Genomic DNA, 26,228 nt, shown 5'->3' with positions numbered 1-26,228 from the left:
ATAAAAATTTTATTATAAATTATTTATATTATAATTTATTAGTTGAAAATATATGCGTGCACTTATTTAATGTTATAAGAAGAATAACATTTTTAATGTTTTGGAACTTCTATTTAAGATTTAAGAGATCCTGTTCGAAAGATATCATTTGAAATAAATGTAAAAGATAGTTCTCTCTATTGAAAAAAATGTGATTGTGATTAGTATAAAAAATGTTATGCTAATGCTTAAATATATTCGCAAAATATGAACCATTATATATGTATACTTGTTATAATTATGTTATTAATGTTAATATTGAACTGGCTAATTAAAACGTTTAATTAATTGTCAATGTTGCATGGGTTTCTTACTATTTCCTATATATATTTGGAGATAAAACATAAAGCAAGAGAAACGTACGTAGCGTTAATTTACGACATTCATATTTCCTCCAACTTCAGAATTCTTAGAATTTTGCACATCTAACAAAGAGATTTGTATTTGATAAAATCTAATCCGGCATGTGAACACATGGAAGACGTTTTAAACAATTGCGGTTTTTAAAGTAAATGAAAAATTCCGATAATTGAATGATATCATACTTTGCAAACATCATCGAACGCAGGACATGGGAATAACAGGGATTTTTTATAATGACACTATCGTATTATAAAGATATAAATCAATAAATTTTACGAAGGTACTCTATCATTTATATTGAAACATTTGGTGTGTAGATATCAATAAATTATCTCCAGACACGTAAAACTTTATTAGTAAGAAAAGCTAAATATATAAAAACAGATATAATAGTATAAAATATATATGCGAAATATAATGACAAACAAATTACATAGATGTTAAATATTTTGTGAGCGATATTTAACAAAAGAAATTCCGCGCATAAAAATGTATAAAACAGTATTACTGAATTTTCGTATTGTCGGATAATTCTTTTGCATATTGTTCCTGACTTTTATCTTGTTTGTTTATCTTGTTTGACTTTTTATCTTCCTTGTTATCATCTTTATCTACATTGTACTGCATAGAACTGTATTTATCGAGCGCTCTAGTCATCATCATAGTGAAGAGGTCCAAATTTTCCGGCGTAACATACGTGCGGGCTAATTCCTTTACCTATACACAAACAATGAAATCAAATAATATAAATAATTACTTGAATAAATGAAAAACTTACAAACATAAATGAATATATATATTCATTATTCTTATAAGTAATAGCCATTATCTTTCCATTCGCTAGCACATTACGAGTGTATTTTCTTTATAATTAAAATTATCGGAAAATATAAGTATGATGTAAAAAAATATAAAAATAAATTGATTAAATAATCAAAGATTTGTAAAAACACGAATGTGTATGTATATAGTGGAAACGATGTAGTGTGTTGTATAGCTATATCCTTATTATTATTTTAAATATAAAATTTAAGAAGAAAAGATCATTTTAAAAATTTTATAATTCAAAAAATAAATCTTATAATAATTACAATAAATAAATATTATATTATCTTTTAAAAAGAAAGAACCAAAAAAGTATTCTTTTATTAAATGGTTTAATGTGTATTAACATAATTTTATTTCAAGTTTAGCTCTTAAGTATATATATATATATATATATATATTGTTCTCATATATATATTCATTCCCGAGGAAGATTTTGGCACGTAGTTGCAAAAATATTTTGGCTTACCTCGGTTTTACCCGGGAAACTGATGTTGCAAATCGACGTATGTATGCAAATCAAACTGGTAGAAGCAACACCCACAAGAATGACCATCAAAAATCGCAGCACGAAGGTGCCAGCGCGAGTACCATAGAGAATCAGACTGGTGACGAAAGGTATTAAACTGGAAACGATATTTTCGTACGACCATCCGGAAGTTTTCTGTACAGCCGTTGCTGTCGGGATAATGTAGCTTTCGTATTCCGTACGCAGTGAAATACCGTTCTTATTGTTCGAGTATTCCGGATAAGTCGGATAGAGATGCGAAGACGGTGGAGGATTATTATTTTGCGCGGAAAAATGAGCCGAACCATTGATAGTTAATTGCTCGTTTATTGATTGCTCTAATGGCACCTTCTTGCCCTCAAGATACAATGGTACCATTGTTCTTGCATACGCGTTACTAATCAAAATCAAAATAATCACAGCAGAATTCATCATTTTATAAAATGAAAACCTTTAAAAATTTCAAAGATATGTCAAGGTCTCTCTCTCTCTCTACCTGGAAGAAAAAAATATTTAAAATTTTCAATTATCAATATCATATAGGAATTATATAATAATTAAATTATAATACAACAATTTTAATTATTACACTTAATTTTATAGAAAAAACTTGCACTTAGGTTATTATTAGTAGTAATGTCGCTTTTTCAATAATCTCGAAAGATGAAGTAATTTCGCTCGGCAAGAATTCGGAACTGACGCAAGACGTTTGCGTTCAGCCCTTATATATGCCCGTTGCATTTAACTTTTTAACTATCTTTAATGACTTGTCCCTTATACCTGAAAAGGCTTTACGCATTCCATAGTTACCCAGGTAGCAAAAGTAGCCAGTTTGACGTTATTTTGATGTCAAATTAGATTAAAATGACGTCAAAAGAATTACTTTTGCTACCTGGGTATAATTCGAAAGAATAGCTTGCTAAAAAATGCCCTGTATCATTGATATGTATATTAGTCTAATATTTTCAAACAAACATGATATTTGCACATTAAAAGAGACAAAGATAGATAAATAAGTAAATAATCATATTTCCATAACTTTCTTATTATAATGTTTCAATTATTTTATTCAGAACTGAGGCCTGTTACTATAGTGAAAGTAATCTATCGATTATCGTAAACTTTTAAAAACAAACATTATTGGTAAATTCATAATTTCATTGTGGGTAAATAAAAAATAAAACTTTATAATAAATAAAATAAAGCTTCGATATAAAGCGGATATAAATTATGAAAATATGTCGCTGAAAAATGACGATAATCATAAAAATATCATTAGAATAAGTAATGGGGAAAAAACACGGATTTTGGACGAGACGGGGAATCACGTATCTCGCGGAAGAAAGAGACGAGAGATACACTGTTATTCATAAATCATTATGTTATCCGATTGTAAAGATAGATCGACACAATTTTATTACGAAAATATTACTATATAAAAATAATAACGAATCTTTAACGAGTGTATTTACACATGCTTTGTACATATTTAAAAATAAATTTCTTATTGCGTATAACTATCATCGACGCTAACTATCATCACAGTTTGATTCAATTTTTGTTCCTTCTTTTATTTAATCTTCTTGCACTTGTATGCGCAATTGTTCGATCTCATCCTCACTACTCTCGGAATGATTTGTCTTTTGCCTTTTGACATTTCTCGTCTTCTTATCCAAACAGAGACGTCTTCGTCTGTTTCGTTTTAATTCCCTTTCAGCTCTTTCTAATATTGTATCGTTATTGACGAGGATACTTGGCTCGATATCTTCTCTAACGCAAAATGAATCCTGAAATCAAAATTAAATATTTAGTTTCTCTTGTATATAAAAATCGAATCGATTATATGCACTAATCTAATAAGATAAACACAAAGTTTATGATATATCAAATAACTTACGTACATAAAGATACGAATCTTGCTCTTGTGACAACGGCTGTGAATAAATCTCTGTGTTTAAATCAGGTGACCGTGGTTTTCTGAAATGAAAGGCGCCCGGTTGTTTGATTGGGCTCTTAATAGTTTGCAAATAATGCGCCTGCATGTCAACTTCATCTTGCTGATATTGTGTATAGCTCACGAAATCTGCAAGATCGTCTTCATCTACAATAATGGTTTCATCCGAACTGGCATCAGAATCTACTTCCGCTTCGTCATCTATAAACTCGTTTTTAACATTGTTTCTACGTTTGTGTTCATGTCTGATTTTCTGTGCGATTGTTTCATCCAAAGAAACCATTTGCTTTGGCGAACTAGATTCCAAAGTACTTTTATTTTTTGTATTATTCATGTATCTACTAGATGCTTCAAATAAACTCAAGTCTATCTTATTATTATCTAGATATTGGACCTTATTTCGTTTTAAAGACAATCCCGCACGTCTGTTATTGGTCGGCGTTGACGTACCACGCGGTTTCATATTTTTCGACATATTATCGCTATAGCTTTTAGCTTCCGAATGTTTCGATGTATTATCAAAATAATTGGTTTTATTTTCCGAATTTCTCGATGTACTAGGCAAACAACTACTTTTATCCTCCCAGTTTTTCGACATATCGCGAAAATAACAGCTTTCAAGTTCATTAAATTTCTTTGCGTTATCCTCTGTGATCATGAAGTCTTCATCGGAATCGTCCGGGAAATAAAAATCCTGTTTGGTAGCACCTGATTTCGCAGTAGAATTGCAAAGATTTGATATCTTTTTTTCTATTCTCGAACTCGTGTTTCTTTTTTTTATTTTAATTTCATTCTTGGTATTTACTGAAATCCAGCCAGTGCTATTCTCGTTAATTGACTCTTCCTTACATATAGAAGATTTCGGCGATATTTTCAAATCTTTCTTTATTTTTGCTATGTCATTAATAGCTTGAGTTATAGATAACATGCTCTCTTCCGCCTTTGAATTATGTTTCGATTTATTCCTACTCGATTCATGCCTAACAAATTCATTTATATCATCATCACTATTAAAATCAAAATCTTGTATTTCGTCTATAAATTTATTTATTTGATTAGGTTTAGCAGGTTCCATAAATAATGATAGATTTGAATCAGATTTAGTATTATCTTTGTCATGTAAGGTATTAACAGTATTTTCATCAGTAACGTTATTTTTTTTTACATTTGAAAAAACATTTGGAGAGTTTGAAGATACTGTATTTTGTCGTGACATATCTTCCTTTTCTAAATGATCTTCGATTGAACTAAATGACTCATTTAATATGTTTTCAAATAAACTAGATTCTAGGCCTGCTGTGTTATTTGGTACTTCTACTCCTATATCAATCATAGCTTTATTATCATCTTTTGTATGAGATACAGAAACTTTGATATTACTCGAATTTATCTCAATATCTTTAATTTGTTTGTCTAGATATGAAATTGTTGTTTTGCTCGAATCGGAACTCTCATCAAGTATATCTTCGAATCTTATTTCGTTGTTATCAATGTTATTTTCGTTTCGGATAGTACACCAAAAATTATTATCATCGATATCAATGCAATCATTATTGTCATGAATATTTTCATCTTCATTATTTTTATTTTGCGTTGGTACATCATCTTCACAGCCTTTACATTCTGCTGCTGAAATATCTTTAAAGCTTGTAAAAAAACAATCAATAACTGCTATGTCAGGCAATACAAAATTGAACAAATCTTTAACTGGCTGTGCTATAGGAATATAAGTCGTATCCATTTTATGTACAGACTTGGAAGATATTTCTTCCTCAGATCTCTTTACTGCGCATAGTGTAAGAAAATCGACTCCTGCATTATCATCAGATAACAGTTTGATATTATTAGGATTTATCATATTTTGCAGATTATTACACTGCGTTGTTGATTGAGTAAGAATATTACATGTATTATTCTGACTCTGTTCATTGCATTTACTATTAGTAAGAAACTTCATCATCGATGATTGATTTGTATCTTTTTTTATAGATGAGGCTGTGAAAATAAATATAATGACATAAATATACATTTTTCACAAGAAAGATATTAGACAATTCTGCTAATCTTATAGAAATACAACTAATAGAATATAAAAAAATTAATTGAATTGAATTAATCGGAAAAAACTCACTTTCTTTCTGTTTTGTGGTAAATATTTCATTTTTCTTATTGATTTCCTTTTTCTCATTTCTCTTTTTTTTTCTTTTATCCTTTACATTTGGCGTCTTTGGTGGTGCAATAATATGCATCTTGTAACATTCTGGAGTAAATTGACTTGGTATCATCCTAGGATTATTCTCATATAAAGAAGAGAATATGTTGCTTGTGTTTAATATTTTATTGTTCAAGGAGTCTCTTTTAGAAAGCGTAGATTTCAAATTCTGCAAAGTATTTTAATAACATTGGAATGCAAGAAAGTATGTAAAGAAGTATATAACATTTTAATTACCTCATGCTCCTTTCCATCTGTAACAAGAACAATTATATGACCATCTCGTTTACGTCCCGTTCTACCCATTCTTTGAACTAGTCTTATTGGAGAATGTTGTGATACATCAAAACATATTATGAGGTCTACTTCCCCTACATCCAATCCTTCCTCACCTGTATCATACATTACGAAGAAATTAATAAAACTCAAGATTGATAGGAGTTATGAAGATTTATATAAATATGATAGATTAACTAAGATGACATTGCGATCTGCATATTATTGTAATAATTACGTTTTTACCCACCTATACTTGTTGAAATCAGCACATTGACACGATTGCTTCGAAAATCCTCCAATGCTTTTATTTGTTGCTTCTGTTTCTGACTAGCTTGGCCAACAAACATCTGTGGCCTGATCACTGGTTTTGATTTCAAGAGTAAAATATAGACTTCATTGACTATGTCTCTGTACTAGATTTGTAGAGTAATATGTTAAATTTTTCAAATATTAAATACTTTATATCTATTGCATGTTTGCTTTTATTGTAATTTCCAATTATTAAATAAAAGCAATATTATATGTTATGTATAAAATGAATGAAAGATTGATATACAAACTTCAACAAAAACTATAGCTCTTGTGTCTTGTCGATCATCATTTTTGCATTTAAAGTGATGTTCAAGCAATTCTTTTAATTTGTGAAATTTATTATGTCCAAATACAAGATCTGCTGATATCTGAAATAATATGTTTTTATAAATAATATGTTTTATAAAGTTTTGTACTATATTATCAGAATCTTTTACAAACTTCAGATACGTGTCCATTAGGAAGTATATCCGGAAACGGTCCAAGATAAGTTTCTATGTCATGAAGTAAACCTTTCAATTGATTTTCGTTATGCATCCAAAACTTATCAGAATGAGCTACAAAATAAAATTTTTTTAACTTCGACCTATGTTGATAAATATTCCCATAAATATAATTGTGTAGAATGCTTTATATAGAATTAATTATAATAGTTTGTAGACTGCAAATAACATACTTTCATAAAATTTACAAAAGGCACGCAATCCATGTCTGATCATAAGTTCATAAGCATGATACATAGTCAATAATATATTCAATGTCTTCATAATCTGCCCATAATTTCCAGATTTGTCCGTCTTTTCTTTGAATTCTTTTAATAAATGGAATATCTGAAAAATATAGTTAGCATTCAAAAATCTATATATCATTAAATTATTATGATTTCTATAAGTTATTTAATTACCCTTCCTTTCGATATATTTGCAGTTTCTGCTCGTAATATATTACATTGCATAAGAAACTTAACATGGCGATCCATAATAACAATATATTTATCTTTGAATACAGCTAATTCATGGCTAAGCGGTACTAAAATAATATCTACTTTTCTTTTATTAACATATGGCATTATATCGATTGAAGTCTCATCTCTCAACTCCAGATGGGAAATACGTAAATTTTGTATTATCTACATAACAAAACATATATTAGAATAATGAAATAATTGCTTTTTTAAAATCAATCTCTAATGAAAAAAAATATTCATATATAGCAGAAAATTTTTGCTCACCTCATGAACATTATCCATTTTATTCCCAGGTGTAGCAGAAAGTGCTAATATTCTAAAATATTGATTCTGTGTGTATAAAATCCTAATACACTAAAAATTATAAATCTTATTAATTTATTACAGAAATAATAATTTGCAATTCATATATTTCCAATGTTTCTTTACCTCACAGTATGAATGTTTGCCTAAAGCTTTATGAGCTTCGTCTACAACAACACATTTGACTAAATGACTGGGAACAATTGCTTTCTCCAAATCATTATGAAATACTTGTGGAGTGGCAAATATTATTCTCTTCTTGCACCAAGCAACTACACGATTCTTTTGATTAACTGCACCTGTAAATTAAGTAATGCATTTATATAACATAAATGCATATAAAATATAACATATTTAAAACACCTATGTGTACTATTAAAGTAATGATAATAAAATATTAAAACCTGTAAGTTCTATCATGTCAACACTTGGAATACCCATTACTTCGTAACAGGCATCAATTTGTTGAGCAACAAGAGGTTTTGTTGGTGCTAAAAACACAATCTTTCCAAATGGGTACCATCTCCAAAAATTATACATCACAACAGCGGCGATAAAAGTCTTTCCCAAACCTGCAACAAGAACAAAGACAAAAATGTTATATAAATAATAACATATATTACTGTAAATATATTGCAGTTATGCACAATTGATTTATGTTGTTAATAACAAATATTTCTTTTCTTACCAGTGGGTAAACAAACCAAGGTGTTTTGATATAAAGCTGATTTAACTATGTTATACTGGTATTGGCGGATTGGATAATTTTCCGGATATATCCAAGTATTTCCAGCTGATAAACTAAAACCCTTGGTCTCCGGATCGTTTGAAATTTCATTATTTTGTAACGACAATTCCATTTTGGCAGAACTTTGTACAATCTTTGTACTTCAGGGACAAATCTGATAAATTGGCAGTGTAAGTTTTTCAACATAATCGATATGAATTTGAAAAAAAATATTTTTATCTGACAGAGTCGCAGTTATGACACCGAAAGTATCGCGTTCTCGAGTACATAATCACTAAATCACTTGTATACACAAATCACATGGACATCACTTTGCAAAATATATCGATGTTATATTTTTTACTATTAATAAAAAATTATAAGGGAATATACATATATATATACATCAATTTAATTTAATTTTTCGACAGTTTCTTTATGGAAAATAAAAAGACGTCTCTCAATTTTTAATTTCACGTTCGAACATGATTTTTGCGAAGCGACCTCTCTATGAGCATTAAATTTTATTCATACTACACTACAGTATGCACTAATGTTCAAAATGTTCGATTTGTTTGACCAATCAGGATAAAGGTTTCTTCGTTCTGATTGGTCAATGAGTGCTTTCTCTCTCTCTTTCCATTTAATCATTATTAATTAATTAGAATAATCAATCGCTAAAATTTATAAAGATATAATTATCGTATTTAATACAATAGAAATTTTTTTATTTTGCAATCTAATAAACAATTACGTTCATTATGTTAATTGGAGTTAGTCGGAGTCAACTTGTGTTTAAACGGAAAGCATCCAATCAAAGGCTTCGAAACATCTGTAATGCCAAGTGAAGTGCACAAAGTAGGACCTTATACTCCTTCTAATTATTTTCATACCTCTATGTCTATGTCCTGTGACAAGTTGTCACATTACGCCAGTACGTGTAGATATTACTGGAGAATCTATTAATGTCGAATTTGTACCACGTGGTTTTTGCCGGTTACGATAAATTATACGTACGATTTGATTATAGGATACACTAATTGATGCAAGATGGCAAAACAGCTGACAGACCAAATTTTAGAATATCTAGACAGCCATGATGAAACAAATTCGCTGGATTTAGCAGACGAGTTTCAGGAGGATCATCAGAAGATCATAGGAGCTATCAAGAGCCTTGAAACAATGGACAACGTAAGGTTTATTTTAATAATAAAAATCGCTCGTTAATTGTTACGCGCGTGCTATTTAAAGTCGTATCTTCAATTATTTATGTACGATTTAATTTGTTACCAAGTTTTGAGCGAATTTGATGCCAATTTGGCAACAATTTGTTATCAAATTGCTTACTGGGTGTATTTAACTTAAAATCAACGCTAGATTAATTAATTACTAATTGAATATCTTTGCAATCTGTAGAATTATTAGATTGGTATATGGATACATTGAATTATTTTATTTATTATTTTAAAAATTGTTTCTATTAAATTAATTAATCTATAAAGTTTAATTTATTTAGATTATGATTATTTGATTACTTAAATATAACTTTTTTTTTTATAGTTGATCATGGTAAAACCAATCTCTAAAAAGAAATGGGAGATCACAGCTGAAGGACAACATATAATAGAACATGGCAGTCACGAAGCGGTTATTTACAATGCTGTCCCTGATAAAGGAATACCTCAAGCAGAGCTTATGAAATCTATTCCTTATGCTAAAGTAGGTTTTTCCAAGGCAATGGTTGCCGGATGGATTGAGCTTGATAAAAGTGGAAGCATTCCTATTGTACGAAAAAAAATACCATCTATTGTAGATACCATACAAATACATTTAAAGGATCTTGCAAATATTCCAGAGAATGTTAAAACTGAATATAAAAAGAGAAAGCTTCTGCAAGATATGTAAGTAGTTGTACAAGTTAAAGAACAATATAAAATATATAATGACATACATTTCATTATTTTCTTCTTTTCTTTTGTAAATAATAGAGTAACTAAAATTATGCATCTGGAAAAAGGGCCTAACTTTTCTATAAAAGTAGAAAAATTAGAAGCAGACTTAACATCAGATTTATTAGTAAATGGTGCTTGGAAAAACAAGAAATTCAAACCGTACAATTTTGAGGCACTAGGTGCTGCGCTTCAGATCGGGCATCTGCATCCATTGTTAAAAGTACGTCAAGAATTTAAAAAAATTTTTCTGGAGATGGGGTAAGTAATATCAAATTATTTTATCAAGTATTATATTGTGTGTTTTATGCTTTAATTTTGTTATATACTTTAATATTACACATAATTAGTGATTGTTGCATCGTAAAAATATAAAGCATTTTTGTTTCAGATTTACAGAGATGCCGACAAATAATTATGTAGAAAGTTCTTTCTGGAATTTTGATGCTCTGTTCCAGCCACAGCAACATCCCGCTCGCGATGCACATGATACCTTTTTTGTCTCTGGTATCTTATCACAACATGATACACTAAATAATACACTTGAAAATATAGATATCAAATTAGTCATATATTTTAGAACCACGTATTACTACAAAATTCCCTATGGAATATCTTGAACGTGTGAAAACTGTTCACAGTAAAGGAGGATATGGATCTCAAGGTTATAGATATGATTGGAAATTGGAAGAGGCACAGAAAAATTTGCTGCGCACTCATACAACAGCTGTTACTGCACGGATGTTATATAAACTCATGCAGGAGGTATATAGTGAGCAGATTTTAATTGCTCCTTTAAGGACCATGAATCATGAAGACAAATATTTTGCAGGGAGAGTTTAAGCCGGTGAAATACTTCAGTATTGATAGAGTATTCCGCAATGAAACCTTAGATGCAACACATCTTGCAGAGTTTCATCAAATTGAAGGTGTCGTTGCCGATTATAAGCTTTCACTCGGTGATCTTATCGGCATTATATACGAATTTTTCAAAAAGCTTGGCATTACTCAGCTTCGTTTCAAGCCTGCATATAATCCATATACTGAACCAAGTATGGAAATATTCTGTTTTCACAATGGCTTGGAGAAATGGATAGAGATTGGTAACAGCGGCATGTTTAGGCCTGAATTGTTATTGCCACTGAATGTACCTCCTGATGTAAATGTTCTCGGATGGGGTTTGTCCTTAGAAAGGTATAAAATAAATATAATTCACATATAATCCTGTGATTCAATATAAAAGTATAATATATATTTTATTTTTTTAAACTAGACCAACAATGATTAAATATGGTTTGAACAATATACGCGATCTTGTTGGACCAAAGGTGGACATGGAAATGGTTCATAACAATCCTATATGTCGATTAGAGAAGTAAATATCATTCTAAAAATTATTAAGGTATTTATGTTATATATATAGAATTTACCTTTTTTGTGGACGTAAATTAGGTAAATTATTTAAAAAATAAATAATCATATATAAAAAAATATTAAATCTTATTAGAAATAATTACTGTAAAATACTCGAACATTAAATTTATTATATTTGTTTGCAGAACCAGTCGTTATATGATGCGTTTAAAACGGGAAATGCAAGAAGAAAAGTCAATTAAAACCGATCAGTCAAATCAAGAAACAAAGATCGAGCAAACAGCGAAATATCCTTCAGAAAAGCTAAGGTTTTCTAATCAACATTTTGTTATTTTTTGCGATCCAAATTATCCAATTTATTTCATCGAGCCTTTATTACGACTCGTAAAACCATATTTTAATGTTTCTGTGTCAACATATGTTCATTCTACAGTAACAAATTTTCCTAATGAGCTTGCCGGATTCTGTTCAGATTTTTCTAGCATGAATGCACACGCGAATATATCTTTAATTTTGATTTGGAAAACCGTCGGGATTGATCCTATTATGGTATTACCAGGAATGCATAAAATTCAGGGAATAGTAAATGTGGCCCGATATTTAAATCGTTTAATTGAACTGAGCAATGCAAATGTATTAAAATATGAACGAAATGGGCCACTTTACGCGAGTAAGATAGATACTTATTTAGATAAAATACATTGCATTTTGCATGGTATTGCAAATACTACCATATCACAAAAAATTCATAAGAAGTCACGTTATGTGATGGGTGAGAATATCTCCATAATCGATTTTATTCTGGAATCTATTGACAAGTATAAAGTAAGAAAGAACTAATTTATTAAAATTTATTTATTTTGTGAATAATAAATTTTATGTAAGAAAAAAAATGTATGTATATTTGAATTACATACACTGTACACATATAAAACTTTAAAGATAAAGTAATCTCCCTCCTCTCTTCTCCTTCTCCTTTCCTTTGAAAAGGAGGGAGATCCGAACAGTTTGCGTATTTAAGTCGGGCTTTTCATTAAAGAGATATAAGTTTATAAAAGACGTTGCCAATAACGTGGACAAATTTTCTTGTCAGAATTTTGTCCCGAAGCCAATAAGTAAGTACATAAAATAGGCGTGCGATGGCAATTTCTAAGACTTGATTTTTAATAGGTCCACCGACGATCGCGTCAGCAGCGGATTCGCTCGTGTATCTATATCCAATCCACATTGGACGACGCATCATTGCGACTCGTGCACTTTCGCAGAGATCATTCGGAAGCGTCACGGTTGCGCATTATTGTCGCGTGTATCGTTCGAAGAGTGGAAGCGGTGGAAGTGACACGCAATGTGAGGATCAGTTTGTGTTACGGCGTATTGTATTAAAGAAAAATTAAAAAAAAATAAAAAAAAAAAAAAAAAAGAGAGGAGAACTAGGGACGCGCGGATCTATGCACAATTGCGCATCGACGATATCACCGTACATGTACGAGCATCCAGAGTCCTGCGAGAGCTAACCCGTTGAAGGTGAACATTTTCGGAGAGGAGGTTGTGTTCAACGGCGCGATACGCGCGAGCGATTGTATGCGTGCGTACGCGCACATGTATACGCATGAACACGATATTAAACGTAAACTAGCGTGGTGTTTTAGACACAATAATACATATATATTGCGAATTCTCGTACGTGTGGACGACGTCGAGCGAGACGAGTATCGTGCCGCGGTGAGGTCGTGAACTCGCGTGCGAGCGAGAGAAAGAGAGGGGAGAAAGAGAGAGAGAGAGAGAGAGACATAGCGAGATTGTTCGAGAAACATCGATGGCGATTGCTCAGGGCCCAGTATAACGTGCTCGGACCCTGTCTGTTCGTCAAGGTTAAAGAAGACGCGACGATTCGTCGTGTGGAATGTGTCTCGCTAAAATGGCGGTGTGATCGGCATCGTCGTCGAGCGTTAGGGGAAGAAGGAAATGCGCATCGACGATATCACCGTACATGTACGAGCATCCAGAGTCCTGCGAGAGCTAACCCGTTGAAGGTGAACATTTTCGGAGAGGAGGTTGTGTTCAACGGCGCGATACGCGCGAGCGATTGTATGCGTGCGTACGCGCACATGTATACGCATGAACACGATATTAAACGTAAACTAGCGTGGTGTTTTAGACACAATAATACATATATATTGCGAATTCTCGTACGTGTGGACGACGTCGAGCGAGACGAGTATCGTGCCGCGGTGAGGTCGTGAACTCGCGTGCGAGCGAGAGAAAGAGAGGGGAGAAAGAGAGAGAGAGAGAGAGAGACATAGCGAGATTGTTCGAGAAACATCGATGGCGATTGCTCAGGGCCCAGTATAACGTGCTCGGACCCTGTCTGTTCGTCAAGGTTAAAGAAGACGCGACGATTCGTCGTGTGGAATGTGTCTCGCTAAAATGGCGGTGTGATCGGCATCGTCGTCGAGCGTTAGGGGAAGAAGGAAAAAAAAAAAAAATAGAAAAAAAGAAAAGGAGACGGACAGCCCCTGCGTGCTCGGTTGACGATTTTGTTTTGACACGGCCGTGCTGCGAGAGTGATCCGTGTCGCGGCGGCTATCATCGTCAGTTCCGTGCATCCCCGATCGCCGGCCCCTCTTCGGTATACTCTCCCCTTCCTCCCCCCTCCCACCATTCGTCATTTCTCTCCTCCCCCCTCTACTATACTACATCATCCCATCCTCGTCTCCTTGTCTATTCCGTTCCTCCTGCATTCTCCGTGTCTTTGTCGTGAAGCGGTACCGCGGCAACTATCAACGTGCGAGAGGAGTCTACTGCGGGTGCACGTTAATGACAAAAAGCTGGCGAGAATCGCAACAGGGGATAGCAGCAACAGCAGCAGTGATCCAATAAGTGATCTCGGGCTCGCGGATTCAACGCGACCGCGATGCCCGTGTCGCGCCGCCACGCTCTTGACGTGAAGAAGCGCATCGAACGGAACGCGAGCTCGACGAAAGAGGCTACCAATTGTAGCGACGGTGTTTCGTTATCACGAAGGAAAATTGGGAGCACGGAATTACGACGGCTTATCGCCAGGTGAGAGAGAGAGAGACACATACATACATACATACACACACACGTCGCTCTCTCTCTTTCTCTCTTATTTTTTTTTTTTTGCTCTCTTTCTCTCGATGTACGCGAGCGCGCGCGCGACTTTTTTTTCTCTCTTGGCTCGCTCGAGAGAGAAACTCTTTCTTCCGTTTAACCGTCGTGGCGTTCGAAACGGCATCACGCCTCTTTTCACCTTCAGACGTTTATTTACGAGGGCGCACAGGTCTCAAGAAATCTGACAGTGTAACCGATCGCCGCCAGGGTGTTGTCATTCGATCTGTTGTCATTTTACCCATTGTTCCTTGAAACTTCACGCATAGGTTAGATCGACCGTTTTGTCTCACTGATGACTGTGCAGATTAAAGCGTGATCTCGATTTAACGAATCTACGCATCGTTTTCCTTCTTACATCGCGTGATAATTGCGGAATAAGTATTACGAAGAATGCGAGCATTTAGGTTTATGGATTATTTTAATACAAAGAGAAAAAGAGAGACTTGACCTAGATAGAGGAATAGAATTCTTGTTAAAAAAGTTGTTTTATGCGAAATATTTTACAACTTATTGCACGATTACACACATTAATAGTTTTATATAATAGTACATAATACTTGTTATTCGCAATATATGATTCTTTGTTATAGCTCATTATTTTTACATAGGTATATACAAATATTTAGAATCGATTTTGATCCAGCAGTAATTTCATATCTTTCTACACAATTTGACTTATTTTTTAATTATATCTTTTTATATTTAAAATATTTAATAATATTCATACAATGTTATAAAGTTAGATATAAGAGTATAAAGTTATAAAGAACAATTTATGATTGTAAGTTATAGATATCTATTGGTAGTTGTAGAAGCATATGATTTGTTTTATGTGCACGCTTTATCGCAGACAATACAGTAATACCATCTTAGCTTTAGATGATTATATGAATAGATTATTAGAATTTTCTTAAGATATATTCACACAAATATACACTGTTTTAATGATATGTATTATACATACATTAAAATTATTCTGCATTTTGTACATTATCATTTTTTAATTTGTATATAGATATGTGACTTAAATATTTTTAAATAATTTATATGTATATAATTTTATTATATTTTTTTATACACATTATCTATGTACAAACTGCAGGTCATACTACCAAAACATGTGCGCTCTCATAAATAACTTATATATTAATAAACATAGTGTCTATATATTTGTTTCTAATAAGTTATATTATAATTTTATACAATAAAATTTTTTCTTGAGATTAATTTGTCAGATATAGAGAATTTGGCTTATTGTTAATATATCTAATTTACACATAAAATATTACATGTACAAATATTGTACAATATTTTAAATGATTGAATTAGAATGTATACTAATTATCATTAACATTTGCAATTTTTTATCTTTATCTATGATATTAAGTAATTATTAATTACAATATTTATTGAATATAATTGCAATAATACTGTACAATAATAATTATATTGTCAATTTTTCTAATGACAAGCTGACAAAATCATTTCTCTATATTTTTAATATCATTTGTATTTTCTTATATTATCAATCACATCAGTCGTGTGAATCACAATGATATAAGCTTATCATTCTAAAATATCTTTTATCACATATCAAGAGAGAACTTTATATATCACATATTTTTAATTAAATTACTAATTTTGAATGAAATTTGTATTATAAACTTAATAATACAATATTTATACAATGATTCTAGATTTTAAATTTGGGAAGGACAGATCAACATACCAAAATGAAAATTGATCGGAGCAGATTGAAAAAATGCACTTCTGAAGTGGTAAATATATAGATATGCACATATTTCTATTTAAATAATTTCAAATATCAGTAAAATTTATGTGTGTGGCAACACCCATACAATATAATTATAATTGTGTATAAATATATATTAAATAAAATTACTTAATTTTTCTGAAAAAATTGCATAATTTTCTACTTCTAATATTAATAATGATCTAAATCTATTATACTTTATTAAACAACAAAAATTTCGATAATTTTAGTTTGTAAGAATTTAATCAACTGCATATTTTGTATTTTAAAATACAAAACGTATTCACACATTTCATTCAGATCAATATGATATAAATAATGATATAATTAATATTTAGCCTGCAGAATGTCAAGCACTTATAAGCAAACTACGTTCTTGCTCACATGCAGAACTGCTAGAAGAGCTAAAGCAGATAGATGCGTGGACTTTTGGAAAATGTGAATTATTTCATTGGATAGATGTCTTAGATCTCAGTGACAGTATTTTAGAAGAAGCTGCAGCAAAAAGTCCGGATAATCCATGGGAATTAGCATGTGATCTTCCTCAAAATAGAGAGGTTTGTTTAACAAACAGTTTACTTATTAATATAGACTGATTAAAAAAAATGTAAAATTACAAATTAATGTTATTAAGATAATCTATATATGGTTATTAATTCTTGATAACACAGGCAAAAGAGCTGCTTCTTTGGGTTCTCCACTTCACGACGTTGTTGATTGAGCACTCATTCTCACGGCACTTATACAACAGCATGGAACATTTGGTCACTTTACTATCAAGTTGTGACATGCATGTAGTCCTTGGTGTATTAAATCTTCTGTACATGTTTAGTAAACGCAGTAATTTTATTACACGTCTAAATAATGATAAACGTCAAGCTTTGCTTAGCAGGCTCAATCATTTAGCAGAGGTTAGTGAGTTAAATTCATATTTTCATTTGTGATACAAGATAATGTATAATTATCAAATAATAACTTTTATTATAGAGTTGGGGAGGAAAGGAAAACGGTTTCGGTTTAGCAGATTGCTGCAAGGAATTTCCCGAAAAAGTAAGTATATATAATTATATAATAATATGTAAAGTAATACAATCTTATAAATTATGTGTGTATATCTTTATACATACATATGTACACACACACATATATATATAAAGCCGCGCGCGCACATACATAATTTATTTATATATAATTTTATATTTTATAGGCATTTCCAGCAAGTGCTACAACATTACATTTTGAATTTTATGCGGAAAATCCAATTATAATGGAATCATCGACAACTGGTACATCACTTTCTAGTACAAAAAAAGTTGGTCAGACAAATCTCGTAACATATATACATATAGAAAATGTTGATAAACTCGGAAAAACCCCAGCGCAGATCATGAATGATCTTTTGAAAGTTTACAATGTACCCCAGGAACGACAAGTAAGGATGTTTTGGTCTTTCTCTCTCTCTCTCTCTCTCTAAACAAATATAATCAAGCAGAATACATAGAAGATATTTTCCAACATATTTGAAACGTTATTTTAGATGGCTCTATTGACACATATAAGGCTAGCGCATAGTTTCTCGGATTATCGAAGACGGTTGCAATGCGTGCAAGCTCGACTACAAGCATTATCTGTGCTTGTATACAGTAACGCGTTGCAAGAAAATGCGCACAGTCTCCTTCATGCCGGTCTTCTTGAGGAACTGGTTGAATTATTGGAACTTCCACATACTCATCTTGTTGAGATTCGAGCGGCAGCATTACGTACTCTTACAAGCATTATACATTTAGATCGTAATCCACATTTTCCCAAGTAAGCATAGATATCTTGTTTTGTATACTTATTACATTTAATATGTAATAAATATATGTATTAATTTTGTCCGATTTCAGAAAACCAGGTTCGCGACTGAACATGATTATTGATGTCACTGGAGCTAGTTCGTATCATGGGTTTCTCCCTGTCTTGGTTCGTACTTGTATAACAACGTTAACTTTGCCACAACTAGATGGACAACCATTCCCTTTGCCGCTCGCAACAGCTTTGTTTAGCTTTTTGTATCATCTTGCAAGTTATGAGGCGGGTGGTGAAGCTCTTGTTAGTTGTGGCATGATGGAGAGTCTTTTGAAAGTCATCAATTGGCCAGGAAGTGAATTGGAGCACATAACGGTAATATTGAACAGAGAATATATAATATATATACTTTTGTTGTACAATTAATAACTAGAAGAAATTAGGAGATTTATATCAAATCTAAATTGTACATTTATTTTAAAAATATCTTGAATTTTATCTATTTATTTCTTGTTTATTTGCAGTTTGTAACAAGAGCAGTACGTGTCATAGATTTAATAACAAACATAGATATGCAAGGTTTTCAAACTCACAGCGGTTTAGCAAGCTTCATCAACCGTTTAGACATGGAGGTTAATGTATGCAGAAAAGAACAACCTTTTGAAATTGAGCCATTGCTCTATCAAGATACTCCACAAATCTCGCGCGAAAGATCCGTGGATAGAGAAGAAGGATCTTCGACATCGCGACGTGAACAGGAAACATTCGACGAGCGGGAGGAGTCGTCGAATCCTATGGAGATATCGGAAGACGAAAATACGAGTTCTAAAACAGACGAAAAGATTGAACAGCAACCAGATTATTCTGCTGCTAAGACTGGTAAAACATGCTTACCACAACGAGCAGCACTCCTCAAATCGATGTTGAATTTCCTAAAGAAAGCAATTCAGGATCCGGCATTTTCTGATAGCATACGACACGTTATGGAGGGTACTTTACCATCTTCTCTTAAGCATATTATAAGTAATTCAGAGTACTATGGTCCTTCGTTATTCCTTCTTGCCACTGATGTGGTAACCGTATATGTTTTCCAAGAACCGTCGTTACTATCATCTCTACAAGACAATGGCTTGACTGACGTTGTACTCCATGCTTTACTAATAAAAGAAGTGAGTGCAATAAATTATATATCATATTGAGATCAAAATGATCGTTGAAAATTATAAAAATATTTTTTAAATTTAATTGTTTTAGGTTCCTGCCACTAGAGAAGTATTGGGTTCTTTACCCAATGTGTTCAGTGCACTGTGTTTAAATCAACGCGGTCTTGAATCATTTGTAAAACGGCGACCATTCGAACGCTTATTCAAAGTACTTCTATCACCTGTTTATCTATCGGCAATGCGGCGTCGACGAAGTGCTGATCCGTTAGGCGATACAGCTTCAAATTTAGGAAATGCCATGGATGAGTTAATGAGACATCAACCTAGCTTAAAAGTTGATGCTATTGCGGCTATTATTAAGGTATTTTCTGTAACATAAATAAAAATTGCACTCTTAACTTTTTTTTTGTTTTACACTTATTTCTTTTTCATTCTTCTTTTTTTCAGTTACTCGAGGAGTTGTGTGTATTGGGTTGCGATCCGCGATACATATGTTGGCGTGCTGCTAGTAAATCCGAAAATTCTCCTTCGAATACCGCCTCTGGAAATCGTCAATCGTCCGGTCAATCGGTTGGTGTTGGAGTGGGAGATTCTAGTGGTGGTGGAGGTGGAGGCGGTGGAAGTAGTAGTGACGAAGAGGAAGAAGATGAAGAAGAGGCGAGTACAAGTTCTCATCCTCAACGAGAAGAGCAACCTACACTGTCGCCTGCGCAACCTGGACCGCCGCCTCAACCAAGGGAAAAAACCCCTATTGCTTTAGTCGAGTATATCCATAATGTTATGAAATTTGTTGATGCCATACTGAGCAACAATTCGACCGATGATCACTGTAGAGAATTCGTTGCCCAAAAGGGACTTGTACCGTTACTTTCAATTCTTGGTCTACCCAATTTACCTGTTGACTATCCTGTCGCACAAGCAGCTCAATCTGTAGCCTCAGTATGCAAAAGTATCTTGGTACGTTTGATTTCCATATTATTATTTTATCGATGTGGCATGTATTTTAATATAAGTATATATCTATATATGCGAGAATATAATTTATATTATTTTGCAGAATCTTGCACATGAACCATTGGTACTCAAAACAGGTTTGTCACAACTAAACGAAGTGCTAAACTTGCTAAAGCCACTTCACAGTCATATGGAATCTCCCGGCGGTTCCGTTTTATTGCACGAACTTGCATCAGCTCCAAATCTCGAAACGGCTTTCACGAGTGACACTGCAACACCCCTGTTGCACGCCATGAATGCAGCTCATGGATATGTAGTCATGTTCGTTCACGTTTGTCGTACCAGTCAAAGCGATATAAGAAATCTTTCTATGAATCACTGGGGTTCCGAGTTGGGTTTGACCGTGCTCAAAGGTTTATCCGAGTTATATATGTCTCTTGTTTGGGAGAGCACATTATTGCTTGCATTATGCAGCGAGGATATTATCCCGGCCGGGTGTGAATTTGGTAAAGAAGATATGGACAAATTGATGCCGCCGGAATTAAAAAATGAGGGCGAATCTTCCTCCTCTTGGTCCGCTACAGTGTCTGCGGATATGGGAAGCAATGGGATGACCACAGCCATGGAAGCTCTTAGCACAGATCCACCGCCAGTGCCGATGGAAGTGGATGACAAACCGAGTGTAGTGACTACCGAGAGTCGACCGAACAATTATCAACTGAAATACATCAAACCGCTGCTCGGTGCGTCTTCTAGGCTCGGTAGGGCACTCTCTGAGTTATTTGGTCTACTGGTTAAACTTTGCATGGGTTCTCCCGTTAGACAACGTAGAGGACAACAGATGCCTCTAACACCTACGCTACCCTCGCAGGCAGCGAGAAGTGTCGCCACCGCCTTGAATTGTTTATTGACGCGTGGCTTGTCATGGGATAAATTACCTCCGTCACCAATTCCCAAATTTAAGCTAACCTTTCTCATATGTTCAGTGGGATTTACTTCTCCGATGCTCTTCGATGAAAAGAGACATCCTTATCATTTGATGCTTCAGAAATTTGTTAAATTGAATGGCCAGAATGCGTTTTTTTCCACCTTTCACTGGGCATTGTCAGGAGGAGGTCAATTTTCGTTATCCGAGGGATTGGAGCATCCGAATTTACCTGATGGAACCGGCGAATTCCTAGACGCTTGGCTGATGTTGTTGGAAAAAATGGTTAATCCTAAGGCCATTTTGGATTCGCCTCATGTAGTATCTTCAAAGTGCACAGGAATTTACAAAGTCTGCGAAACGTTTGATCCAATAAAATATCTTACCGATATTCACAAGAAAGCTTTCGAAGCAGTAATGCTAATGTGGGGCAAGAAACCGCTCAAAAACTACGGAGCTCGTATGACAGAATCTATTCTATCGATTTTACGACATATTTTACGAGGTGAGAAGATCATCAAGGAACGCACTGAAAAGGAAGAAAGCGGGGATAGTGCGACAGCTAGCGGTAGCGGTGCAAGTGGTGTCGGTAATAGAAGCAGCGGAGCCGATCGTAGGGACGAACCGGAAGCGGACGTAAATCCGGAATATTTGAGACAGCTGATGGACATGGGTTTCAGTCGAGCGCATTGCATAGAAGCATTATTGCACACGTTGACTGTAGAACAGGCGACCGATTATCTTTTGACAAATCCTGCGACTCTACGTAGACCCGACGCTCCCGTGAGCGACGTCAGTGGACAAGGTTTGATCATGGACTTGGAATTGGCGGATGATGATCAGATAATGCACGCTATCGCGATGTCACTCGGCGATACGGAAACGCGCAAGATCACAGGCGCTGAAGATATTACCGTTTGTCGCGAGACCACGATTACCGAGAACATAGACGAGTTCACACAAAACGCGTTGGGACAATGTCTGAATCTATTGGACCTTATGCCTGATACGGTATATAGAATTTGCGATCTGTTGGTGACGATCACTAAGAGAAATGGCGATGAATGGCGGGACGATACATTACGACAATTGATGCGCGAGGTCGGTCGTCTGGTAGATCATCTGATCGACATCGCCGAAAGCCAGGATGAGAATGCCGGTTCGCGACTCGTCGAGTGCGAGGAAGCAAACAAACTCTCCGGTCGTCTTTATCTCTACACGCTTTTCTTCGAGGGTTCGTTCCAAGAGATGCGAGTGCCGTGTGCTCAGATAGTAGAGGAGTGCGCGATACTAGACAAACTCGTGCGTCTGCTGGTGGTGAGCGAGGCTCCGCTTACCGCACATAAAAACAAGATTGCGAAAGACAATAAGGACAGTGGTGTGTTGAGCATGAAGACTCCTAAATGGTTAGCACCGTTGTTATTGCTCATCGACCGTCTGGAGAAAGTGGCCACGCTTACAAAGCGAAAACAATTGATGCATAAAGTTACGACCAGAGCGTGGAAGTGGTTTGACTTGAGCACCGGCAAGTGGACTCTTTATTCACCCATGAACAATAGAATTATCAACAACGCGTACTGGGCCGGCGAATCCAGTGTGCGAATATCGTGCAGTCGGCGCCGTTATCTCATTACCTTCTCCTGCATGACGCAAGTAAACGAGGACAGTGACAACAGACGGCCCATCACGATGGGTTTCAAGCTTAACACGGATAAAGAAGACGGTGGTTCTTCAGGTTCCGATTCGAACATGGACACTGACGAGAGCCCGGTAGAGGAGAAACGAAACACCGTGATACAAGGATTGGACCCCAGCATAGCACCAAGTATCGTACGGTAAGAGACAATATTTGTATTAATATATATAGATTTAGTTGCAATGCTAATTTGTATTAATATATATAGATTTAGTTGCAAACTAAGAGACTATAGATTTAGTTCAATTAATTAGATGCCTGAAAAAAAAATTATATTAGACGAAAGTTTGAGTATTTCTAGATATTGTATGATTAAGCGATAATGTGGAAATATTTTAATTTGTCATGGTTTCTTTTTAATAGATTATTGCATGAAATAATTTATGTAATATTTATTTAAAATAAACTATATATGAAACCTATGTATGTGAACCAATAAGCAGAAAATTTTGTGACATATTTTGCGTTATTTTTACATGAATATTTTTTTTATATTGCAGTGCGTGTGTAAAATTATTGGCAATCCCAGTCGATCGAGATGCGTTACACGCCGTGTTGAAAGTATGTTTACGGCTGACGAGAGATTACAAAAATGCAGAAGTGTTCGCACGTGAAGGTGGAGTCAAGTTACTTCTTGAGATGACACAAATGTGCAGTTTCACCGGCTGCGTCAATCTATGTACATTATTGATACGACATACTCTCGAGGAACCACGCACGCTTCGTCTCGCCATGGAGAAGGTATTTGCACTCACACGATGCAGTTCACACATTAATTTATCTCTAACGATGCATTATTTATACCCGCTTTTATTCCAGGTTATTCGTGCGCGCACGCAGAGCAATATACCTCCCGCGTATAAAGAGATACTTTTCATGACGCGGCAAATTAGCAGCGCCGTTTGCCGTAATCCAGAAGTGTACAGAGAAGTGTGCGAAAATATCCTTAGAGTCGATATAAGTTGTTTGAAAAGTGAGTTTTATTAACTCTTTGCATTTATTAGCAAGAAGTATCGACGCTTTTCTAATAATTCTATTTTCTAATTATATCTATTATTTTGCAGAAGATGATATTGATAATAGACTTGTCGTCAAAGCTTTACCTCCTAGTCATTCGCCAGCATTACCGATGGTGGAAGAGGTATCCGTAGGTGTTATTCGTGATATGTTGAATGCATTAATTAAACCAATGCCGGTGTCATCGGATGATGGATCGGCAACTCCTACAAGCCCCGAAAAGAAGACATCACACGCGGCGACAACCTCGGCGATAGGTAATGCCTCATCGTCAACGTCATCATCTTCGCGGCGAGATGTACTGAGAAATAATGCAACGACTACCAACGATCCCTTGGACGACGACGATCAAGTGTCGCAAATAATTCCATTAAAGATTTATACCGATATTGGTAATAACAGTAAGGTAGAGCCAGAAGAAGCGAAGAAACCCATTTTGACGAAATCTGCAATATTAAAGATATTAGCGGAGGCTGTGAGATCTTACGGCGCTGTAGCTAGTCTTATCACTGAACATACATATAGAGGTGGACAGAGTGAGATGGTATCCGAGGATACGACGGCCTTGGCGTTCTTGCTCGATAAACTTTTACCAATGTCGCCAGAAAATTCGGGTGATCGAACGTGCAGTAGTATGGCGAGAATGTTGATCGCCGCTATAGCTTCGTGTAACCATTCGCCGGACGTGCAGACGACCCTGGTGACGGAGGTGAAGGCAGCGTTGACGAGAACACTCGCACTTCCGGAGAGTTCCGAGAAGCACGCACAGCTTCAATTATTAATCGGACTGATATCTACCATGATCGACAGTTGTCCGCCCAATATGTCGCATACACAACTGAGGGCTTCTCTAAGGGCCCATCAATATAACAACGTCAATTACATCGTTCGAATTATGTTGCGAAAAGGTATAATCACCGACTTGGCCAAAATTCCACACAGTCTTGATCTGTCGAGTCCGAATATGGCCGGCACTATTAACGCCGCTTTAAAGCCACTAGAAACTCTGTCGCGCATTATCAATCAACCGATGCCGGGAGCAGTAAATAACAAATTTACAAAGCCGAAAAATAGGACGGTTCAGGAAGAACCGATTGGAGAACAGACGGGCACCACAACTTCGGAAGCTACACATGCCGTAGGCGAGGAAACCAATGAAGATGCGGAAAATACCGAGCATGATATCTCCGTGACAGCAGAAAGCTTGGAACCTACCTCCGAGAGTCAAGTACACGAGGAAGGGGACGAAGCGGCACTGGAAGACATCATGGATCAGCTTCTGGAAAGGTAGCAATATGCAAATTAACGATTAATAAGATTTCGATGAACGTTTTGCAATTCTAATAAAATCTTTCTTTACTTTAAATTAACATGTATCTATTCAACAATTATTTCAACATGGCAACTAATGCCATCAAAAATCTCATTAAATCTCATTAAAAACTGATTGTACAATATTAGAAATGATATTGATAATAATCATGATAATGACAATATTTCTCTACATTTAAGAGATATAGCAGAGTAATGTCTTTACGTACATAAAGATCGTACTTTATACGATTTTATTTTGTAACACATATATAAAACTAAATCTTTTTAGATTTATTAAGTTCATATTATAATTTTTTAATCAAATTTTTTGAACATATGTATGAATATTTTCTAAAATAATTTAAGCATGTTTATATGCAGTATTCTCGTAGCTATATTTCTTTTCTGTTTATGTGTTGCACACGTTCGCAAATCTTTTATTTGTTTATGTAGCCTTTTAAATTCATGAAGGCTACAGTACTTATAATCAAGTAGTGTACTATTTTCCAGGGACGGCTCGGCCGTGGCGGAAGAGCAATCTTCTCGCCCGCATAGGCCGATGGATATTGATGATGAAAGTCTCGCGATGCGCGACGCGGAGGGCGATTTCGATCCGACTCGAGATACCACAGTAAGAGTAACGTCGCTTT

General features: G+C 34.5%; 4 protein-coding genes across 13 annotated transcripts in view; 2 read left to right on the top strand and 2 right to left on the bottom strand.

Annotated features, from left to right (window-relative positions):
* Positions 1 to 792: 792 nt before the first annotated feature.
* On the bottom strand, positions 793 to 2,167 carry LOC115241058. The gene is made up of 2 exons (XM_029816583.1): positions 1,697 to 2,167; positions 793 to 1,119 (listed from the first exon to the last, which is right to left on the bottom strand). The coding sequence occupies exons 1-2, from the start codon at positions 2,165 to 2,167 to the stop codon at positions 907 to 909; spliced, it is 684 nt and encodes a 227-aa protein (XP_029672443.1). The 3' UTR covers positions 793 to 906.
* Positions 2,168 to 3,127: 960 nt separating this feature from the next.
* On the bottom strand, positions 3,128 to 8,985 carry LOC115241055 (Fanconi anemia group M protein). Of its 2 annotated transcripts, none has more exons than XM_029816580.1 (13): positions 8,451 to 8,985; positions 8,167 to 8,334; positions 7,889 to 8,061; positions 7,724 to 7,813; positions 7,397 to 7,621; positions 7,169 to 7,322; positions 6,934 to 7,049; positions 6,741 to 6,860; positions 6,428 to 6,593; positions 6,139 to 6,293; positions 5,821 to 6,070; positions 3,633 to 5,684; positions 3,128 to 3,522 (listed from the first exon to the last, which is right to left on the bottom strand). In XM_029816580.1, exons 1-13 carry the CDS (start codon positions 8,620 to 8,622, stop codon positions 3,506 to 3,508), a joined length of 3,858 nt encoding a protein of 1,285 aa, XP_029672440.1. In that variant the 5' UTR covers positions 8,623 to 8,985; the 3' UTR covers positions 3,128 to 3,505. The 2 variants fall into 2 exon arrangements, with proteins under 2 accessions (XP_029672440.1, XP_029672438.1); XM_029816578.1 differs by having other exon boundaries at positions 3,129 to 3,522; positions 3,637 to 5,684; positions 8,451 to 8,983.
* A 324-nt stretch (positions 8,986 to 9,309) lies between these two features.
* Positions 9,310 to 13,778, top strand: LOC115241071 (phenylalanine--tRNA ligase alpha subunit). Of its 3 annotated transcripts, XM_029816618.1 has the most exons (9): positions 9,310 to 9,423; positions 9,520 to 9,680; positions 10,050 to 10,390; positions 10,478 to 10,699; positions 10,830 to 10,945; positions 11,019 to 11,203; positions 11,271 to 11,632; positions 11,712 to 11,813; positions 11,998 to 12,652. In XM_029816618.1, the coding sequence occupies exons 2-9, from the start codon at positions 9,540 to 9,542 to the stop codon at positions 12,650 to 12,652; spliced, it is 2,124 nt and encodes a 707-aa protein (XP_029672478.1). In that variant the 5' UTR covers positions 9,310 to 9,423; positions 9,520 to 9,539. The 3 variants fall into 3 exon arrangements, with proteins under 3 accessions (XP_029672478.1, XP_029672477.1, XP_029672479.1); XM_029816617.1 differs by having other exon boundaries at positions 9,378 to 9,680; positions 11,998 to 13,778; XM_029816619.1 differs by having other exon boundaries at positions 9,380 to 9,680; positions 11,712 to 11,840; positions 11,998 to 12,441.
* Positions 13,779 to 13,804: 26 nt separating this feature from the next.
* LOC115241070 (E3 ubiquitin-protein ligase HUWE1) overlaps positions 13,805 to 26,228 on the top strand; it is a 22,594-nt gene continuing 10,170 nt past the window's right edge. For 3 of the 7 annotated variants that reach the window (XM_029816615.1, XM_029816612.1, XM_029816610.1), the window contains exons 1-16: positions 13,805 to 14,875; positions 16,642 to 16,722; positions 17,057 to 17,275; positions 17,390 to 17,629; positions 17,706 to 17,768; positions 17,926 to 18,150; positions 18,256 to 18,527; positions 18,608 to 18,884; positions 19,034 to 19,678; positions 19,764 to 20,033; positions 20,120 to 20,629; positions 20,730 to 23,386; positions 23,748 to 23,988; positions 24,067 to 24,220; positions 24,312 to 25,551; positions 26,074 to 26,215. In XM_029816615.1, coding sequence (XP_029672475.1) covers positions 16,678 to 16,722; positions 17,057 to 17,275; positions 17,390 to 17,629; positions 17,706 to 17,768; positions 17,926 to 18,150; positions 18,256 to 18,527; positions 18,608 to 18,884; positions 19,034 to 19,678; positions 19,764 to 20,033; positions 20,120 to 20,629; positions 20,730 to 23,386; positions 23,748 to 23,988; positions 24,067 to 24,220; positions 24,312 to 25,551; positions 26,074 to 26,215 — 7,200 coding nt within the window. In that variant the 5' untranslated portion in view covers positions 13,805 to 14,875; positions 16,642 to 16,677. The remainder of the gene's footprint in view (positions 14,876 to 16,641; positions 16,723 to 17,056; positions 17,276 to 17,389; positions 17,630 to 17,705; positions 17,769 to 17,925; positions 18,151 to 18,255; positions 18,528 to 18,607; positions 18,885 to 19,033; positions 19,679 to 19,763; positions 20,034 to 20,119; positions 20,630 to 20,729; positions 23,387 to 23,747; positions 23,989 to 24,066; positions 24,221 to 24,311; positions 25,552 to 26,073; positions 26,216 to 26,228) is intronic. The other 4 variants (XM_029816616.1, XM_029816614.1, XM_029816613.1 and 1 more) reach the window with 3 other exon arrangements.

This window comes from Formica exsecta, unplaced genomic scaffold (genome assembly GCF_003651465.1).
Source record: "Formica exsecta isolate Colony F162 unplaced genomic scaffold, ASM365146v1 scaffold465, whole genome shotgun sequence".
Lineage (NCBI taxonomy): Eukaryota > Metazoa > Arthropoda > Insecta > Hymenoptera > Formicidae > Formica > Formica exsecta.
The sequence above is the reverse complement of the archived record's forward strand: the minus strand, read 5'-3'. Positions and strand labels throughout refer to the sequence as shown.

Coding starts and splice junctions, on each gene's coding strand:
- LOC115241055 (XM_029816578.1), bottom strand. CDS start 8,622: ATGGAATTGTCGTTACAAAATAATGAAATTTCAAACGATCCGGAGACC. Junction 8,062..8,166: donor TGACATGATAGAACTTACAG/GTTTTAATATTT, acceptor CTTAATTTACAG/GTGCAGTTAATCAAAAGAAT. Junction 6,071..6,138: donor CAGATGGAAAGGAGCATGAG/GTAATTAAAATG, acceptor AATACTTTGCAG/AATTTGAAATCTACGCTTTC.
- LOC115241071 (XM_029816617.1), top strand. CDS start 9,540: ATGGCAAAACAGCTGACAGACCAAATTTTAGAATATCTAGACAGCCAT. Junction 10,700..10,829: donor AAAATTTTTCTGGAGATGGG/GTAAGTAATATC, acceptor TTTTTGTTTCAG/ATTTACAGAGATGCCGACAA. Junction 11,633..11,711: donor TGGGGTTTGTCCTTAGAAAG/GTATAAAATAAA, acceptor TTTTTAAACTAG/ACCAACAATGATTAAATATG.
- LOC115241058 (XM_029816583.1), bottom strand. CDS start 2,167: ATGAATTCTGCTGTGATTATTTTGATTTTGATTAGTAACGCGTATGCA. Junction 1,120..1,696: donor GTTTCCCGGGTAAAACCGAG/GTAAGCCAAAAT, acceptor GTTTGTGTATAG/GTAAAGGAATTAGCCCGCAC.